This window comes from Marmota flaviventris, chromosome 16 (assembly GCF_047511675.1).
Source record: "Marmota flaviventris isolate mMarFla1 chromosome 16, mMarFla1.hap1, whole genome shotgun sequence".
Lineage (NCBI taxonomy): Eukaryota > Metazoa > Chordata > Mammalia > Rodentia > Sciuridae > Marmota > Marmota flaviventris.
In genome coordinates, this window is record NC_092513.1 from 56352213 (window position 1) to 56374253 (window position 22041).

Genomic DNA, 22041 nt, shown 5'->3' on the forward strand with positions numbered 1-22041 from the left:
TCAATTGGGAAATATAGTCAACCTCATTTGTATCTAATTTCATAATAAGCAACTATCTAAAGGTAGAACTATCTATATTGACTATATAGTCATATGATATGCATAAAAACATGATCATATCTCTTACATTGATATTGACTGCATGGGACAGAAAACCTAAGAATCATACAAATAGGGAATTGCTTTTCTCTCTCAAGAATAAGCTGAAGGTAGATTGTCATATTTCTTAACATGAACCAGCTTCTTTCCATCTTCCTATTTTGTCTTTTGCATGCAACCTTCATCATTTTGCTTACAAGTTAGGTGGGCCACTCCAGACATATGCATGTTCTTGGCAGTTTCTGGAAATTGTACCAATGGATTCCATCCCTCTGATCTCATATATTAGTCAGCTTTTTTTTTTTTTTAGTACTGTGATCAAAGTACCTGACAAGAAGAGCTTAGAAGAGGAAATGTTTATTTTGATTCACAATTTCAGAGGTTTAGTCCATGATGGACCAACTTTATTGCTCTGGGCCCAAGGTGAGGTGGAGCATCATGGCAGAAGGGCATGGTGGAAGACTTCTGTTCTGTTGGTGGTAGCAACAAATCAGAGGAAAGGGAAAGAGCCACAAGAACAACAGCTTTTCTAGGATACAACCCCAGTGACCCACCTCCTCCAGCCATGCCCTACCTGTTTATAGTTACTATCCAGTTAGTCCATTTGAACTAGGATGGACTGATTAGGTTACAGCTCTCAGAGAGTCCTGTGTTAACACAGGAGCCTTGGGGATCCACCTCATACCTAAACCATAGCAACTTCTTTCCTGGAAATCCCACTCAGTAGAATTCCAGTTACCTGTTATTGTTCAGAACTACATGATCTTTAGCTACAGAGGAGTATATGAAATATTGGGTGTTTTTTTTTTGTTTGTTTGTTTTAGTTTGGACACATAACTTCCTGAAACAAAATCAGAATACTGTTAAGGAAGATGGCAGAATGGATTTGATCTCCACAGTTAAAAGTATCTTGTACAGAGAACAGGGTTCCTTATGTCCCTGACATTTAGAGAGCTCTCAGTATTGGCTGACAAATGGTAAATGCAATGATCAGTGCATAGGCAGTCACACAAAAATCCAAAAATCTGTATGAATGTACATATGTTGTGCATAATATGTGATTAATTGCATATTTGAACTTAGGAGACTATTTCTGAATAAAATGCACTTTCATTTTTCTTAACAGCCAAGTGATATTTGTTGTATCCCAACTCCTCCTTTGTATGCGACCCTGGATGAGGAAGGGCTATCAATAATCCCCTACGGAAATAGCCAACTGGTAAGATAAAGTGAGGGGAATTGAGATCGTCATAGCTATTACTGCCTATGCAGTGTTCATTGCATTTAGCTATTTGTCAACCAATATTGAGTGTAAGGAGGTTAGGAAAAGTAATTTTTTCAAGGCAGTCAGGAAAACTTGGAATGGAAAATGCATATTTACCTGGAAACAATGATGAGAAAGGAGGCTTTTAAACTCAGGCATGAATAATTAAGTAGTTAAATCCACAAGTAACTATATACACTACCTCTACCTTTAATAACAAAATGACAAGAGCTGTGATTATAGCCACAGCCAGAGGCCAAAACATTGAGGAGGCTGTTAGCTCCACTTTTGTTCTCTAAATGAGCTCATAATAGAAAATATTTTGCTGCCTTCCATGCATTTTTCAATATTAATTTAATTCTTACCATAAGACATATTTTATCATTTCATTTATTTTCTATTATGTTAATATCTTGTGGGAAGCAGTGCTATGTCATTTTAAGTACAAATATCTTTTGGGAAACAGTGATGGATCATCTTAAATGTGTATCAATAATTTGGAAAATGTATTATCAAGCATAGACAGTAAATATGATTTCATTAGAACCCACCATGTTCATTTTATGTATCTTTTGTTTGTTGGGTTATTCTGGTGCCAGGCTAGACCCAGGGCCTCATGCATGCTAAGCATGTGCTTTACCATTAAGTTACACCCTTCGCCTACCACCTAGTTTTAGTTAGCTTTGCATTGCTGTGACCAAAAGACCTGACACGAATAACTTAAAGGAAGAAAAGTTTATGTTGGCTCACAGTATCAAGAGGTTCAGTCCTTGGCTGGCTGACTCCATAGCTCTGGGCTCTAGGTGAGGCAGAAAATTATGGTGAAAGGGCATGGTGGAGGAAAGCTACTCAGTTCATGCCAGCCAGGAAGAAGAGAGAGATCCTCGTCCAGGGACAAAATATAAAACCCCAAAGTCACATCCCCAGTGACCCACTTCATCTAGCCACACCCCACCTGCTCAGTTACCACCCAGTTAATTCATATCAGTGGATTAACATACTGATTAGGTTACAACTTCCACAAAGTCCAAACATTTCACCCCTGAACATTCCTGTATCATCTAGCATGAGAGCTTTTGGGGGGGGTACCTCTTATCTGAACCATAAATGTCCATCTTACTACAGTTTTAAGAAATGCTAATCTGAGTTCAAACTTCCTATAAAGCTATCTGAATAGAAGGTTTTACTTTTATGAGCTAAATTCATTTTGGTCCTCTTTTTGAGTTTGTGCACTGTGGGTCAGAGCCATGGAAAACATGGTGGGCCAACATCTGCCTCCTCTTGGATTGACAGCAGCAGACAAGTTGCAGTGAATGCCTTTCCTCCCTTATACTTCAGCTTGTTTCCTTCTCTTTGGCTCCATGTATTATTTCTTTCTCTTTTGTCAAAGGAAGAGGGATGCAAAAGTATAGAAAACTACTCCAAGAATAATCCCTCTACCCCATTAACTCAGTGAGGATGGTGATCATGTTTATTTCTAAATGATTTATTTCATTACATTAAATTTTACGAGACTATGTATCTGGATCTTACAGTTGTCCCAATCCCAACTGGCCGAAGGTCCTTCCAGGATTCTGCTGAGTGGTTTGAATGTAGCTAGTTAGTGTCCTGGCTTCTCTTCTATTGCAGGCTGAGGTCTGGAGGGGAAGTAGAGGCACTGGTGCCCTGAGCAATCCTATTTTGCAGATTTCATCTCTAAATTTTTAAAAAATGTTTCTCATGAGAACATTAATTTTAGAGGCCTTTATGTTTTCTATGAAAATGGTAGCAGGTGTCCTCTGGTTTCGGATTATTCCCGCAGTAGATGGGTGCTTAAAGTCCTTGTGTCCAATCAGACCACTTGATCTGGGATATTTTCTCCTCTCTGCTTTCTTCATTCCCCTAGGGAAGCAAGAGGAGGGGCAAGTGAGAATAGACACTCCTGGAGTCATCCACATACTGGATTCTGTGGTTCTGTTACTGCACCTCTCTCTGTGTCCCTTGTTTTGATTATTTTCCTCTTTGCCCCACTGATCAGAAGGACGTTCGCATCCTACACTTATGAGGCTAGCTGAACACCCCACATATTACACAGGAAGTCAACAGCAGTTTATTAATCACAGATATTCCCATCCCAGTAGAGGAGGACACTGCATACTACAAAGGGCCATGTGTGGGATGCTCTTAAAAGTGACCAACCAGAGACTGCAGGCTTTGTAGAATCAAGGGGTGTGGTACCCCAAGTTCCCATAGGAATATGTGATTGGCTTGTGGAAAGAATTCCACAGGCCATCAGGGAACTGGAAGCCACTACTCAGGAATAAGCAGGAATTCTGTCTGGTCCCGTGGATTAGGAGGATTGACAGGGAGGGGACCTTGCTTGCAGAAGCGGAGCAGGGATAAGAACTTGCTGTGGAGCCATTCGTGGCCTCCAGGTTTTACCAGATGTCAAGGCAGTGAATAGTATGGAACCTCCATGCCTAGACTCCCACTGTCCTGACTCTCGTTGGCCAGGGCTTGTTTTATTTCTCTTTTCATCCTCATATGCATTTTTTACTTTCTTTCAAACAAGAGAGAACCAAATGGTAGATTTTTAGATTTTCTTCTCTCTCAGTATGATATTGGAGAGGAACTTCTACATTAGAAAGGTATGTTTTATATTTTGCTCTAAGAGTCAGTTTTCTAACTGGATAACAGACCAGCAGAGAGGCTGGAAAAATGCATTTATTGCCATCATTTTTAGATCTGAGCATCTGAAATAGAAGAAAACAATGTGGGTAATTATGTATATGTGTATGTATATATGTATGTATGTTTATATATATGTACACACACATATATGCACATACGTATGGGTGGATAGAGATATAGATTAGATAAGTGCTTCTGTTGAAACACTTATAAACTGGTTTATTTTTTGTGGTACTATAGACTGAACCCAGAGGCACTCTATTTATCTACAGCACTAGCCTTTTATTCATTTTGAGATAGGTCTCTGCTAATTGCTGAGGCTAGTCTTAAACTTGAGATTCTCCTGCCTCAGCCTCCTTAGTTGCTGGGATTACAGGTATGTACGAATGCTTGTCCTGGCTTAAACTGGATTTTTAAATGTATTGATATAAATATCACATATATATTTATATCCTTGTTTGCTCCTATGTTGAGTGTTCCCAAGACTACTCTAGGTATAGTGATTTTTCTAGAACTCATAGGACCCAGTATATAGTCATACTCATGCAAAAGCATCAAAGAGAAGGTGCCTGGGTAGAGTCCTGGGAAACTAGGTATAAACATCCCAGAGTCCTCTCATTGGAATCACCCAGGAGATAGGACTATTTCCTCCAGCAACAAACCATGGCAACGTGGTTTCATGATGTGAAGTGCTGTCTGCCAGGACATCTGAGCCCCAGAGCCCCAGAGCCCCAGATTTTCACTGGGGAAGCCAATCACATATGTACCCTTGGCTTAGTATATAGCAAAATTCCAGACTCCCAGGGGGAATGCAGGTAGGTGATCAGCACAAACTGTATTGTTTGCTCAAGCAGCTTAGGATCATGGAGCCAGTGCTGACATTTAGGGAATGATGTGAACCTCCTGAAATACAAGTTCCTAGACAAGAGCCAGCTTTGCAAACAGGCCTCTGTAAATACAGCACCTCAGGCCTGCCATGGGAACCACCCTTTCCTGAAGAGCTCCCAGTAGAAAGAAATATATTTCTGGGTGAGGGAGAATACAACTTCTTCCATTTGCCTTTTATTTTCTCTGCTTCCCTTAAAAACTGAAGATCAGAATAAGCTTTGTCAGTTAATCAGAATGAAGCAATTGCAGGTGCTTACTGAATACTCAGTAATTACCCAGCACACTAGGCAATAGCGGCACAATGAGAAGACATGGCCCTTGCACACAGAATTTGCACACGTTTAACTTGAACTACCAGATTTTTTATTAATTATATTATTAACCCAACACAGGTCTGTACTCAAGGAAATATTTTAAAAGTAAAAGGAACAAAAACCCTGCCTGCTTGCCAAAAACATCTAGCATTAAAAGTATTAGAGTCATTGCCTACCCAGTGCTATCTGTTTAACAGGTACAGTATCCTGACTCTGCAAAGGAGGCAAAGTCATTTGTTTCTTAGATAGAGACTTGTATGAGTGACTGAGGTTTTAAGCCTATTACTTGTGATCATGAAATTGACCTCCCCATGAAGAAGCAGGGATTTTAAAATAAGTTGAGAAGACTCTATGGAGCTTAATTAATTAATCCACAGAATATATTTATTTATAATCTCTACTAGAGCTAATAAACTATGGGTTAAAAATTTTGGTTGAGTGACCTTGGAGCTTAAACAAATGTTTGAAGGATAAAATTCACCCAAACAAAGTTAAAGTTATCAAATCATTAATTGACCGAGTAACTGGTGAACAGAACCAGTTATTCTGGGCATAACAGTGCAGAGCTGCTTTATGGTTCATATCAACAGTAGGTTTATGACCTCGATGTTGTATCAGGATCCCCAAATGCTGTAACTGCTATTAATGGTTCATTTGTTCAACAATTAAAGTCCTACATGATCTGAGTTCTAGCCTAAAAATTAATTTAATGCACAATCAAAAGCAGTGATAATGGTTAGAAGGCAAGACATGGTAGTTCAGTTACTCAGTAGGGGAACGGCTGGCCTTTGAACTGAAAGACCATGAAATAATTTTTTATCAGTCTTGTGGGGACATTAACCCACCCTCCATTTGCCCTTCATCTGCTGTGTCCACCCCTCCCTGCTAAGTCATGCTGACCTTTTGGCTGTAGCTTTGGTGTAAGTGAAGGGGTTCCATCTTGAGCTCCATCTCAGAGAGTGAATCATTAAGTGCCAAAAGGCCCAAAGGTAGCCACACTGATACAGGACTGCAGCAAAGCTCCAGCATCCCTTTCCGTCCCAGTCTCTTACTGCCAGCACACTCTTCTGCCAGTTGTCTTTCACTATTCCTTTTGTTTAAACCCTTGAAGGTCACCTTTGAAAGGTTAGTCATGGGGCAACGATAGTGCCAAATATATGTATAAACTTCTCACTTAGATGGAAGAGAGTATTTAAGTTTTAATTCCAGCCTCACCCCTGCACTGCTGGTCAGTTTCTAGAATGAGAAAGCAAGGAGAGATGTTCCAGTCTTATGATGGGGCTCCTGGGGCTAGGTCTGATAAAACCATCATAAGTTGAAAATATTAAGTCAAAAATGCATCAAAGGGGGTTCGATCCCCAACACCACACACACACACACACACACACACACACACACACACACACAGATGCACTGAAGGGCTGGGGTGGAGTGCAGTGGCAAGATGCTCACCTAACATGGGTAAGGCCCCGGGTATGTAGGGCTGCGGCTGGGGCTCCATGGTAGTATATTTGTCTGGCGTGGGAGGCACTGGGTTCAATTCTCAGCACCACATATAAACAAACAAACAAATAAATAAATAAAGGTCTATCAACAACTTAAAAATATTTTTTTAAAAAATTTCACATATTACACCTAACCTGAACATTACAAGCCAGTCATGCTGACCTTTTGGCTGTAGCTTAGGTGTAAGTGAAGGAGTTCCATCTTGAGCTCCATCTCAGAGAGTTTCCCCTCAGGCCCTGGATAACTCCTGCCCAGCCTTGAGAGAGGTTCGGACTTCATATAGTTAGCTCAGGAAAAGATCCAAATTCAAGACTCAATGTACAGTTTCTACCAAGCATGTATATCTTTCACGTCCATCCTAAAGTTGAAAAATTGTGAGTGGACCCATTGATATCAGGGACCATCTGTCTTGGTTTTTCATACAGGCACATGATGAAGGCTAGCTAGATAATGAAGTCACTACAGAGAATAATAAAAATATCAATTACATAATCACATGTATTATAAATTATTACATTTTAGCAGACTTTACCTTCTAACTTTTGAGCATATCCGGCAGCAAATGTCTCTGGATACTAAATTTTCAGATCCAAAAAACATAAATCCTAAATTGGTGAATATCAAGATCCTAGAGCCTAAATTTGGCTCCTGTAGAAGTTTCTAGATATTAGCCCATTTGCCTTATTGTTGAGAAGTTAAGTTTTACTCCTTTATTTATTTTCTACTTTCATTTTTTAGAGTTCTGGGAGCTTTTGGGTATAGCTTTATTTCTGAGACCTGAAATATCATCCAGATAGAAAATGTTTTTGTTTTTCCTCGTGGTCAGCACTCAAGTATTTTTGTTTTTAAAAATGATTCCTTTCAATTTCAAACATTCTCCTCCTTTTGTTTCTTATTTCTTCCCATTTTTTATGTTCTTCCTTTACTTGCTTAAACTCACATATTTCTTAAATTGTTTCTTATATTTTTCCATATCTTTTTTTCTCTGTGTGCAAGTAGATTTTGTCCACAAAATTTGGTCCCTATTTCTATTTTTTTTTTTTTGCCATGAATGGATATAACTTAGCCCCTTGATATTTTTAATTCAGCAGTCATACTGTTAATACACAAGAACTCCTCCATTTTCACTGATTTCCCGTTTTTTTGTTTTTTATTTTTTTGTTACAGTGCTGATTTATGGATGCAATATCCTTTCAAATTTCTGAAAATATTAAGTCATTACAAGCTTTCTTTTCTTCTCTCAACTATCTGTTTCTATCAGGATATATATCACACTGTATTTCTTTTACTGAATGTTGATTTGAAAAACTGACTATGGGTCTTGGGTAAATCAATACAGTATGTGTGCAGTGTATAAATGGGAATTAGTTTGATAGCACACATGCAAAAGTAGACACACACACATACACACACACACACACACAATCTTAATCCATTTCCTCTATCATAGAATATCACAGCCTGGGTAATGTATCAACAACACAGATTGATTTCTTACCATTCTCCAAAACTGGGGAAACTCCAAACTTTGGGAGCTGGGCTGGCATCTAGGGAGGGCCTTTGGGCTCCATCATCCCACAGTTGAAGGTGGAAGACAAAGAGTCAGAGGGCATTCTCACAGGTGCCTTTGTGTCCCATTCCACTCTTTAAAGCTCTACCTCTTAATACTGCTACATTGGAAATTGTATTTCCACCACATGCCTTTTTGAGGGACCCATTCAAACCATAACACAAGCACACACCTGAATGCCTAAAGGGAGGGGTGAATAATTTCGTGAATTCTTTCTGTTCCACACAGAATCGATGTTTTCCTTTTATTCTCCCTTCCGTAAAGGTCCAGAGCAACCTGATATTGAGGTCTGTTTTGGTCCCAAGTCTGAACATCTGTCCTGGAATTCTTCCCCCCAAAGTACACTTTGTTTAGAGTGCTTCTCTTGAATTCATATATAGCTATTCCAAGCTATTCATGGGGGCTAGGTAGAGGTCTCTCCTGCCATTTCCTGAGAAACACTTATAATAAACTACCCTAGCCTTGCCCTTTGTATTTTTTATTTGAGCTGTTTATTTGTTGTTTGCAGTTTTCTATGGATCTGTCCTCTCCATGCCAGAAATGTGGTCTTATGTTGTTCTTAGGCTGAGAATAGCCCCACAATTTTCAAATTATTTACTTGTGATTTTCCAGGTATCTCTAACAAAATTTCTGATCTGTCATTAGAACACTTCGTTGTTTCTAGTGCCATTCTGAACCTGTTCTTATCAAAATACACACCTTCTTAATAATGAGTGATTGGGTGGAGGAGGGTAGGTGGTATGTGCTCAGTCTTCTGACCAAAACTGCTTCTGCTTCCTCTTGAGCATTGTTTGCCACTAAAAACAGATGCTTTTCTATTTATATAATATGTGCACTTTGGGGGAAAGTTAGATAACACAGAGAAACAAGATGAAAAATAACACCTTCTAAAGTTTCATGTATACATGATTTTAGTAATATCCAGTATGTTTAATTTTGCAAAAAGTTGCTTCAACCATGGAATGTAATATTTGCATTTTATTGGGAAGAATTCCTCTATTACAGATGCTGCTAAATCTTAGAGCTCATGCACAGGCCTGCAGTGCAGTCCATCACAATCAGAAACCTAATTTCTAAATACACTTCCTGCATAATGAAAATCAGAGCTTTTCCAATATTCAGTGAATGGGAATAAAATATTTAGTTCAGTCCTATGTATTCATAAAGTACTTGTTCTAATATATTTTCACTCTCATAATAGAAAAAAGATGGACTATTTTTTGCTATGGATTTATAAACCACTGCAAAATGTAGCCATAAAGTCTGCTTTTAAAACCACATGGTATTAGTCAGTGAGCTGAATCATTAGACAATTAGAGGCTTACTTTTGTTTTAAAATAAGAAGTTCAAGGTAGGAAGGTCAAGGCTGGAATGGCTGTGGTAGAATGAATCTACCAATTCTTTTATGGTTTCATTCTGTTCCCTTAGCATACAGGCTAATAGCTTTTACTTATAGGACAGGATGTTTGGGCATCTCGGTTTCCTGTCTATGTTCCTGGAAGAAACACTAGTCAACTGAATTCTTCCATTCCAATAAGAAAACACTGTTGGATGCTCTACCAAGTAGAATTTCATTCTTATCTAATTGGATGTAGCCATCACAGGATGACACTTAAGTCTTTTTGTCCATGGAACAAAATCATGATATTCATAAGTTATTAAACAAAAGGGGATTTTGGCAGGCAGTTGGCAGTGTCTTTATTTTTGAGACCAATTCTATTATAGTGCATGGCATTTATGAGAATCAATATGGTTATGGGAAAATTGGTAAGTGCTATTATCAAACCACAGGTAGTCATTATCTATCTCCACACAACTGCACAGATATATACAAATGCTGGTGGAATGCATAATGGAATGCACTGTCACATTTGGAAAGATAAATGCGTGGATAAAAACGACTTTCTTTCTTCTTTTTTTTTTTTTTATTAGCCAGATGATGCTTGTGACAACCATACTGCTCAGTTGGGTGGCACTGAGGAAGAAAAAGAGGTACCAGAAGTTATCCAAACGAGTGGTCCTGTGGTAAGTTATAGAATGGGAACTGCGGGTAGGGATGAAAGAAGCAGCCATTTCTTCAAGACAATCATGCAAGCCTTGGAAAAATTGTGGTGTGATTAAGACGGTTGGACAACCACAGCTTTCAACATATCTGTCTACCTTTGATCAATTTGTAAGAAAAATATTCAGCAGCAAATAAGATCAAGTTTAATAGGTAAATCCACAAATAAATCCATTATTTTATGAAAATAGACATACACGGAGGAACTCTATGATTTGAAAGCATTTCTTTTTTGATAGAGTTAATGTCCTTACATTTTTTTTTTCTTTCATTTATAAAAATTCTCTTAGGAGTCTTAGTACCACTGAGTTACAAGTCTGCCTGCTGCAACAGGCTCTTGTTTCTGTGTGTTCTTTTTGTTCCCCGCTGCAGGTGGATATCCGTCCCCTTATGAGGACAGCACTTCACCTGAGGTGTCCAGTTCCCCTCTCTCTTCCCTATTCCCCCACCTTCCCCAGAAAGCCACTTCTCTTTGGGGTTAACCAGAGCAGGGCAAAGTCAGGCCAGCCAAGGACAATGATCAGGCCTCTATTAAAGTACAGTGGGGAAAGGTTGCTGTATTTATCCCTCATCCACTGATTTTTCTCATCTGTTTCTACTTGTAGCCTAGCCTAAGCTATCTTTTCTCTCCCAGTCTAGAGTTTATGTAATTTATTTTCCCTTTTATTTTTCCATCTTCTTAGCCCCTCTCCCGACTTCTTCCCAGATAGAAAAAAAGCAAACTGGCAAATCCCAATAGGTCCTTTCTTCTCTGCAGAGATGATGTTGAGCAGAGACTTTTAGTTTGAAAGGGTAGTCACAGATTAAACCTACCCGTGGCTACTCATACCTCTAGTTATTATCTTTCCTGCTTCAGAGGAGATACTACTGTGTAATCATTTCCAGAATTTTCTGCATTTGCTTCATCCTTGTGCTTGTGTTAATGAGGCAAGAGGTAGATTTGGGGAAAGAATCCACATTATTTCTGAATCTCTCTCTCTGACTTATATGAATGCTGCTATGCTTATTCTTTCCTGTCTTTTAGCTACATCTTGTTGCTTCTGTTAGGTTTTAGGAGAAGGGAGGGTTGGTCAGCTGGCTAACTACCATTGTTTCCCAGATTATAATCCCTCTCATTTACAGAAAAAATATAAAAACTCCTTTGGATACTAAAAGTGCTTCACCATCTGCTCTTTGCTGGTATTTCCAACCCTTGGTTCCCTTGAATTAACCTCAGGAACCATCTACTTCTAAAAACAAATCAACTTTCTCTCCCAGGCACATACCCTAAGTCTTCCAGTGTCAACATTTGTTAGGTCTTTTCTTGCCTTTTAGAATGGGCAATAGGCACTTCTTCAAAGAAAGCACCTAGATGGCCCATAAGTTCACGAAAATGTACTATCATTAATGATCATAGAAACGCAAATAAAGCCATAGCGAGATCTCTCTAGATTCCCTGTGGAATGGCTCAAATGGAAAAGACTGACCTCATTGAGCAGTGTCAAGAATTCAGAGCAACTGGACCTTTTTTACGCTGAGAATGTAGGTGACTCATCCACTTTGAAAGATGATTTAGCAGCTTCTTAAAGTGTTAAGGATGTACTTACCCTTCCACCAGAAGGTGGTACATATCCATACAAAGACTGTTTAAATGTAGTTATATTTGTAATAGCCCCAAACTGAAAACAGCCCGGATGTCCACCTACTGGTAAATGGATAAACAACTATAGTATGTCCACACAGTGGAATACTACTCAGCAGTAAAAAGCAATGAACTGTCTACATTTAGCATGGATGGACCTCAAAATAATCATGCCATGTAAAGGAAGCCAGACCAAAAAATATTCAATATATATAAAATTATAGAAAGTGGAACTAACATAGAGTGACAGAAAGCTCAGTGAATTGCCAGCGATCTGGGGAAGGTGAAGAGGGGAGGGGAGGAGAGGAGAGATCTTGTCTGCTTTTTAAATTAATGATAATTATTATTATCTTGACTATAATTTTTGTCAAAAATTATCAGATTGTATGATGTGTACTCCTTAAATATTGCAGTTTAAATTTTCACTTAACTGTGTTTTAAATATGCACTTAATTGTATATTGGCAGTATCTTGATAATAAGTTTATTGAGAAAATCTTTTGAACTTTGAACAAGTGTTCAAAGGAGTCCTCATAAAGGACTATGATTTTATTTATAGTAAACTACTTACAATAAATAAATGAGTAGTCTATTCATGTATTAGATGTGGCTGACCCTTGACTCTTCCACAAATGCCCCTAAATCTGCATTTATCAAAGATTTACAATCCAGTCTGCCAGCATCCGAAACCTCATCTACAAATCACTTCTTATATAGTTAAAAGAAGACATTTCCCTTATGTTCAGCCAAGATAAATGAAATATTCAGTGGAGATGTTAGTTTATTGAAAAGGCAAAGTAATCAATCTTGTTTATTTCCAGTGTCTTAAGTGAAAATCAAATAGCTACACTTGCTATTGATTCATAATTCACTGCAAAATACAATCACACCATCTGTTAAAAATCATCAGTTGCATCTGTGTTTGCTTCCTATAAAAGAAAATCTAAGGAACCTTGATTTAAACAAGTAGGAGTTTGTTTTAATCACAAAGTAAGAAACCGATGGTGGATAAACCAAAGCTGGTACAGCTGCAGCAGGGTGCAGTGGCAACTTTCCCATGGACCTCTGGCCTTTTCCTGTGCACAGTGCCACCTTAGCATGTGGAGTTAACCCTTATTCTTACAAGATGGTTAGGAAACTCTAGAAACTGTGCTGATGTTTCTGTTAGGACCATGTGCAACTAACTGTTCATTTTTAACACAAAATCTTAGTTCTGTGGAAAACCTGCACAGTAGAATTTCTTTTATTTTTCATTAACAGGTTTTGACACTTTTCACAAGACATTTGCTTTTGTTTTCTGTTTTTCTTATTTTAGTTGCCGGAACCTTGTTTCTTTTTATATAAGCTTCTCTAGGATTTTTGTTTGTTTACCCTCTCTTGCAACTGTTTCAATTTTATGAATTTGAAAAATGTTAAGGATGTACTTCCTCTTCTACCAGCAGTTCTGAACTTCCACAAAGATTTGTTCTTCATTTCCTTCATTTCTTATCAACGCTCAGTGGATACTTTCCATCTGAGAATTGTTTTCTCCAGTTTCTAGACATTGTCTTTCATTATGTCTACAATTATTTTTTTCTCCCCATTTTCTAAGTCCCATCCTTTTAGACTACATCGTTGTTGCTTTGCCTGAATTATTAAAATTTATTATTATTGTTATTTCCTAAACTTTCTCTCATGTATGTCTGTTCATTCTGTCTTCTAGATTTTTTTCATCCTTATATTCTAGATTTAATATTTTTCTTGGTTGTTATTATTTTTCTTGCCTCACTCTATTTGTAAATATCAGCAAACATATTCTTATTTCCTAAGAAAAACATGTTTCTCTCTGATTTACTCATTGTTATAGTAGTATGTTCTATTTCAAATTACCCATAGCTACTTATCTTATTTCTGAAGATAAGATATCCTTATCTTATCTCTGAAGATAAGAATTAAATTATTTTTCAGTCAAAAATTTTTAAGCTTTTTGATGTTGAGGCATAATTTACACATAATAAGTGCATATACTTTTGGTACATAATTCAATTAATGTTAACAAATGTGTTAATCTACCAAAATGTAGAATATTTTCATCCCACCATCAAACCGATGGTGGATAAACCAAAGCTGGTTCAGCTGGAGCAGGGTGCAGTGGCAACTTTACCATGGACCTCTGGCCTTTTCCTTTGAACAATGCCACCTTAGCATGTGGAGTTAACCCTTATTCTTACAAGATGGCTAGGAAACTCTAGAAATTGTGCTGATGTTTCTGTTAGGAGCAGTGTTCCTCTTGGTCAGTGTTCCTTCTCTCCCTTAGAGGTAAACCCTGCTGTGATTCCTAACACATTAGGTTGGTTTCCCCTTCCACATAGATGGAATCATAAAATACTCTTTTGAATCTGCTTTTTAAATTAATGATCATAATTTTAAGATATATTTTATGTAGTCCTATTATAACTAATAGTAATCCATTGTACCAATATGACACTATTGGCATATTTATTCACCTACTGATGGACATTAGGATTATTTCCAGTTTGGAGCTATTGTAAGCAATGCTGCCATGAACATTAATACAATATAAAGAATGTGTATTTTTATTTCTCCTGGGTATTGATGCCACATAATTGAGATTTTTGATAAACACAAATACAGCCTCATCATTCTTGGTTCTTAAATTCAGCAAGTAATAATTTTATGGGTAAATCCAAAATAACTAAATTCTATCTTTAAAATAATCTATAGGCAGACATAACAATAGCAAAAATAGTTTATGCACATCCTGTGTGTTGGTTATTGTCAACTAAAGCTTGGTCTTCAAGGGTAAGCTTTACAGACAACCCTGTAAAATTCTTTGCAGTATTTTCAGTATTGACTAAGATATAAACATTTAGTGTTTTCCAGTGATTTTCCAAATGTAAATATTCCGTGGAGAGAACATGGTAGCTTTTGCAATATGTAGCAGTAGTGATGTAAACAGTGACGTATCTGCTGGAACATGAGCACCATCTGGTCCGGAAACTGCACACCTCCTATTGAGTGGCAGCGAATGTCCTCCAGTGGATGGAGAACTTCTGATCAAGACTGTGGGTCCTAGGAGTTTTTCTTCCTGTTCAGTTCCCCAGGCCCTTGCCTAGCCTATCAGCACCCTGTCACAAAGGAGGGTGGTAGATCCACCCAAAGATTCCACCCAAGGAAACACAGTGGAAAGGTGTTCCACAGGGCAGAAGATTTGAGCACATTTGCAGATGGACATAACAGCTCTCTGAATTTCTGAAGTTTTCTGCAGAGCTAGACTTCATTGATTTTTTTTTGATTGGTGTAGGAAATTATTTGATGTTTCCTGTACTGTTAGGTAGATTTATTTTTCCAAAATGCAAATATTGTCGATTGTGAGTTCATCTAAGTGAATACTGGAATATGCTAAACTTTAAGGTGTGTAGAGTGGGTAGATTGGTTACACACTCTCATTGCAAAACCAATGAGGGAGATGAAGAACTCTTAGTTTTTTACTTCTGGGCAAAGCTGATTTCTGCTTTTGTTCTCCCCTCCATGTCTTCATTGTGACTTCTGGAGTTCCTTTTCCTTTAGACCTTTGGGCCCACACTAGAAACTCATCCACCCCAAACACTTAGATCATTTTGTTTAGATTGTATTTTTTTGCATTTTCCTAGGATTATATTTAAGGATTATCTACATTTTTAAGGAAGGGAAGGTCTATGTGGCTTCCGTTTTTGCAAACATTTCTTAATAATTTGCCTGTGTTCTCTTCTTTATTATTTATTTTTCTCTTCTGTCCTGAGAAATTTTCTTTTATGCTACTTTTAGGCAGAGGTTTTTATCCTCCCAAACTAATCCCATTTGTATTACATCCAGAAATTTCTTCAAGTTTTCTGCTACAGAATTCTCTGCTGATAATCCAGTGCTGTTAAAAATCTGTGTGTGTGTGTGTGTGTGTGTGTGTGTGTGTGTGTGTGTGTATGTTTTTCCTGCCATTTGTAGTGATATGGGGAGGACAGGGAGGTAGATGTTTTCCATCTTGGTTCAAATTTCTTGTGCTAGGTCTTGGGTTTTATTTGTTTCTTTAAAGAAAAGTTCTTTATTCATTTTATAAAAGAAATACAGGCCATCTATATGAGAATTGAGAAAATATGGTCAAATGAGTTGAGAAAATTGGTCAAATGAATTGAAGATTGACGGTTATTTAAAAAGAAAACATTGTATGTTTTCATAAGTATCAAATATATTCAATTTTGTGATGTTTCCTTTGGCAAAGAAAATAATGTTATCTTTTAATTTCAGTATAATCATTGTACATTACAGGAAAAAAAACAGTACGAGCTTTATGAATGACAAAGAAAAAAAGAGTTGGTACCATTGCTACTGAATTCTATTCACTAAAAAAAAAAAAAAACAGTCCTAGAATTTGCAAGAATGAACCAAAAAGTATTAGATCAATTAAGTTTGCATTTGGGTGCATGTAATAAAAAAAAAAGTAGTTGTTTTGCTTCCCATGGAGATACTTAGCATAGGTGGACCAGGTCTGATGGGGCAGCCATGTGACGCCCTCTTCTCATAGACACAACCAGATCTACAGAATCATCATCCCTATGATCCTTATTTGTACAAAATACCTGACAACTCTAGGCTGTGGTCCTGTCACGAGCATATACCAGCTGAGATTTTTTTGTTTGTTGGTTGGTTTGGTTTTGATCAGGAAAGCCTTAGCTTTCCCAGAAGCTCTCTTGGTAAGTTTATTGTTACATTTTATTGGCCACACTAGTCCCATGATCTCTCTTAGCTGCAAATGAACCTAGAGATCAAGGTTTTGAATTTATCATCTAGCTCTCTGGAATTAAACCAAGGTAGTATTGAAGCAAATGAAGTTTGTGGCAGATAACAGCACTGTTTGCCACAGAGATCAGTTTCTGTGAGAGGGACTGGCATTCAAATGGCTCACAGCAAGGCTGTACCTGTCAGTGCCCAGGCAGTCATTGATTCATATATTCCACACATGTCTCAATATGTAGATACAGTGGAATGCACAACCACATTAGAAAGCATTTGCCTGAATAAGAACGGTACTTTCATTTCTCCATTTAGCCAGATGATGCTTCTCTCAACAGTACTACCCTGCCCAATGGGTCCCGGAATGAAGAAGGGAGTTTTGTAGATCCTAGGATCGGCTCCATGGTAAGTTCTTTCATGCTAATACAATTGCATGTGAAGGCAAAAATCATAAGTCTAGGCAATTAATGAAGAAAGGTAAGAAGAAGTGATTTCTCCAAGACAAATTAAAAAGCAGAACTTGACCTAGGATTTCAAAGAAGCCACAGCTGCTGGCAGACCCCCCCACCCAACCTTGTAACAATCAGGAACGTGACTCAAAACTTAGGAATGATGAAATGAAAGGTGACTGCAAAAACTAATACCACTGTGTCCAGAAACCAAAAGGTGTTCTTTGCAGGCCTAGTGGAACTTGTTAATTTTGGTCCTCCTCACATAAAAAAGTACCAGAGGCTCAATGATCTGGCTTACCTTCGCCACCTTGACCTAGAAGTCTCTTTATCCACAGGATAAATTTAAAACCTTCCTCCTGATTTTGAAGACTCTCGGATTTTGCATACATTTCCAGCCTTAGTTTTCAGGGCTCACTCATGCAGACTCTTTCTCTTTATCCCCGTGACTGAGGGCTCCTGATCTTACTTGACCTTAAGTAACAGAATGTGTACTTTTATTTGTTAGAAATTCTTGTCACTCCCCCTCCAGTTCCCTCTACCAAGAACTTCTGCTCAGTGTCTCAGAGCTTGTGCTCTGACAGGGTAGATGTGATGGACTCCTCAAAAGACAGTGAAAGACCCCATTAGAAAGGCCTCTTCAGTGGTAGCAGCTAGTCAATGACAGTCAGATGGAGGTAACACCCTCAAATGTTCCTTTGGGCAATAGTTTGTCAATCATTGCCCATTTTGAAAACAAGATAGCTGACATTCACTTACATGACACACTCCCAAGATATCCCCATTTAAGAAGAATAAAATAATGTGAATTGTTTTTACCATGAATAATCAGTAACTCTGTAAGCTATGTCACAGATAGGCTGAAGGATACCCACAATTTCTGACCTACTAGATGAAAGTTTGTATTTTCTTTTCTCATGCGAGACCTTGCATTGGAATGAAAATAAACTAGAATGTCTCTATTTTAGATATCATCTCAAATTCACCCTATTTATTAATGAAAACAAAGTAAATCATTCACAAACTCTGGTAACTATCAGAAGGAGTTCCCAGTAGTAGATCTAACACAATTATATTGTATCCCTGGAACTGAGGCTTCCTGATCTAGCCCTTTCCCAGGATCCTTTATCTTCCACCTTAGCTGGTAGCACCCATATGCACACGAATTATCCCTTTGCATCAACTGTAACTTTGCCTTCTCACTTTTTCCTGTCCATCTCTGAGACCTGTGGATTTATCATGTGAATGGCTGTAGAATATTTCTACCCTCTGCCTTTCTTAAAACTACTTCTTTAGTGTGGAAACTACTTTCTGCATTGCTGAAGTAGCCACATAAGGCATCTCCCAGTCCTTAGCTTTGTACCCTTCCAGCCCATCCTTCCCATAGCTGCAAGTCACCAATATAAAATGCAAGACTTGCTTTAAGGCTACAGTGTTTATCCAGCACCCTGCAGTTAACTTGAAAGCTCCTGACATAGTCCTACCCCTGTCTGCATCTCTAGCTGACTTTAATAAGCTCAGTGTCTTGTTCAAGCCAGCAACAAAGGTCTGCAGGTGGGTGGTTCCATGTATGTACTGAGCATAACTTGGAGTAGGGTGATTGCATAATTGGGTGCTGAAGAAGAGGCAGATAATCCTTGTGTTTTAAGTTTCTATAGGAGATATGACCACAATTTTATTACTAATAAGACTGGTGCTAGTTATGTTTTTCCATTTCTTCATTTTTTTCTGCTAACTTTCCATATGATTGATTCATTCATTCATTTGACAATCATTATTGAGAACATATTGTCTACAAAGCAAAACAAAAAAAAAATTTAAGCAAAAAGAAAAGAAAAAGCTTTTCAAAAAAGACACACACACACACACACACACACAAAACAAACATAGAAAATTTAAAAAGGAAAAAAGAAAGAGAACCTATTGTCTAAAATAGGGTGCTTGGAAGTTTGAGGATGTGAAAGAAAGAAAATGATCTTGCATGGCACTTACAGGTAGAGCTGTCCACAGCAAATTAAACACTCAGATTTCATTTTTGTTTTTCAGAAAACAAATTTGATACCAATAATGACATAAATAGAGCACTGCTGGGCCTAAAACTGTCTCATTGGCATCAATCTCTTGACTTACTTTGGATTCTTTGTTACTGAGGATATCTTTATTTAGAAATGCTATACAAAATGGTTTGTTGCTAAAGTAGCCCTCAGATACTGACTTCACCCCCACTGTACTTGTCCTGAAAGGATCCTAGGCCTTCTTACCATGAGGTAACTACTTTTGTAAGCCACATGGTTCTTGCTTATAAAAGAACTACAGGCACCCCAGTTTGACTCCCAGGTCTCTTGAGATGGTGGGATTTTTAGTAATTGAGTGAAGTAGGATTAAGGGTTGGGGGTCTATCCTGCCAGGATGAATTCTGAAGGACACCTTACTGTCTCTTCAAGACTTCAGGAGGCCCCAAGAATTGCCCTATTTGAATTTATGTTATGAAATGGCATAAAGTATGTAATCTGACTTTATCTTTCCCAAAAATATGCCTCAACTTGACTAGTACCTTTTTTTCCCTCAATCTGTAATCTTCTTTACATATTTGAGATGCCACCTTTATTAAGATAAGTAAAATCCCCACTTTTTTAAGGGTCTATTTCTATGGTTTGTTTTAAAAATCTGTTACAGTGAGTTCACACTCATAAAAATCTACATGCAAGATTTCTTTTTCTTTAGAAATTTTTTTCTTCCAGATCAGCTCACCAAAGGCCATGCCTACCTCTTAAAAAAATTAGAACTTTTCTTCTAATGTCTCATCACTAAGTAAAATATTTCTTGGTTTTAAAACTTGCAATTGTTTAATCTGGAATGGAGTGTGCATTATATCAAATGATCATCCAGCGTCTATTAAAATAAATAGATGTAACAGCAGATTCCACCAACTGCAGATCAGATATATTTTTTAAGTTGCATTTATCTTGAACATGTCCAAATGTTTTTCCATTTTCATTGTTCCCTAAGACATATAGCATAGCATCTGTTTTCATAGCACCTATATTGTACTAGTACAAATATACAAGCAATCTAGAGATGATTTTAAGTATACAGAAAGAGGTATGTAGGTTATTTTATAGAAAGGACTTGAGTATCCATGATTTTTTTATATCCATAGGGGCTCCTGGAACCAGTCCCCCGTGAATCTTGAGGGATAACCATATAAATGCTAAGCATCTAGCCTCTCTACTTGACCTATTTCAAAACTCAAGGACCCTTTGTGGGCAGGCTCATCTTCCTTCTCCATTTTCACTGAGTGATTTTAAAAGGAGAGGGCTGCTGGTTGTGGTGGTGCACACTTATAATCCCAGCAGCTGAGGAAACTGAGGCAGGAGGATTGTAAGTTCAAAGTCAGCCTCAGCAACTTAGCAAGGCCCTAAGCAACTTAGCAAGACCTGTCTCTAAATAAAATATGAAAAAGGGGTAGGGATGTGGCTCGGTGGCTAAGTACCCCTAAGTTCAATCCCCAGTGCAAAAATGAATGAATGAATGAATAAATAAATAGCAGAGAGCTCCTTTGTTTTTTCTGTTTTATTTTTAACTCTTATGATTCTAAGTCCCAGGGTTTCTGTTTGGCTTTTAGCCCCTTCCATAATTTGAGCTGATCCTTTTGATTAATTTCTCTCTTATATTTATCTAATACTATGACTCAACTCCTGGAGTACCCTGCTCTCCATGATCCTTGTGCTGAAACACTTCAGCTTTGTCCATGTCTGAAATTTATTCTTCTGTTTCTGGCCTGAATATTTTCCCTGTCCTCTGCCTCTGTAAGTCCTTTTCTTTGTCCCTTGGTTCAAGCTCAGGTTCGACCACTTCATCCACAAAAACCTTCTGGGCAGCTCCTCTTCCCTCTGAATCATTTTCCAATAATACTTATACTTTATAGAAATAAGTTCTTAACAGTGGATTGTGTGTCTTCTAATAGTGTTCCCTATGTGTTATTCTGTCCTCCTCATTGTAAGTGGTCCAAGAGGAGGCATTATGACTCAAACTTCTGCCCCACAGTAATTTATATTACAAAGAACAGACAGTCATCAGTACAATAGGCTGGCTAGAGGCCGATTACACTGAGTAGATGGACTCTTCTCCACAGATTAAGAAACTAACAATTCAGTGAGTTTAAGCATCCTAAGCCTTCAGCTTTAAATTCTCAATAAATTCTCAAATGCATCAATAAATTAAACGTTTCTCAATTTTCCAAAGAGTCTTCCCTCCCACCAGGGAGTCATTTTAAGGCTGACAAAGCATTTCTTTGTTGGAAAACTTTAGGAAACCACTGAAAAGTTGTCCCCATCTTTTCAAGGATTTTCATATGTGGATACATTAGTCAGCTTTCTATTATGACAACAAAATCCTGAGATTATCAACTTAGAAGGAGGAAAGGTCTATTTAGCTTACAATTGTAGAGGTTTTAGTCCACAGTCTGTCAGTCCCAGTGCTTTGGGGCCTGTGGCAAGGCAACACATCCTGGCTGGAGTGCGCAGAAGAGCAAGGCACTTCCCTCTTGGCAGCTGGAAGCAGAGAAGAGAGGAAGAGGAGGGATCAAGTTCCTAATATCCCCTTCATGGGCACTCCCCCATTGACCTATGGCCCTCTATTTTGGCTTCACTTCTTAAAGGTTCCACTACCCCTAATTGCTCTAAGCTGGGGACCAAGCCTTTATTACTTGGGACTTTAGGGGGAGATTCCAGATCTAAACTATAACAGTAAATAAGCTTTATTCTATGTTGTAGATTTTAGAGCCACTACAAATCTGACAGTGAACTACATAGCTCTTATATAGCCTTTGG

General features: G+C 38.0%; 1 protein-coding gene across 3 annotated transcripts in view; it reads left to right on the forward strand.

The window, feature by feature from the left end:
• Arhgap28 (Rho GTPase activating protein 28) overlaps positions 1-22041 on the forward strand; it is a 191311-nt gene that overhangs the window by 121472 nt on the left and 47798 nt on the right. For all 3 annotated transcript variants that reach the window (XM_071602452.1, XM_071602453.1, XM_071602454.1), the window contains exons 4-5: positions 10244-10336; positions 17076-17165. In XM_071602452.1, coding sequence (XP_071458553.1) covers positions 10244-10336; positions 17076-17165 — 183 coding nt within the window. The remainder of the gene's footprint in view (positions 1-10243; positions 10337-17075; positions 17166-22041) is intronic.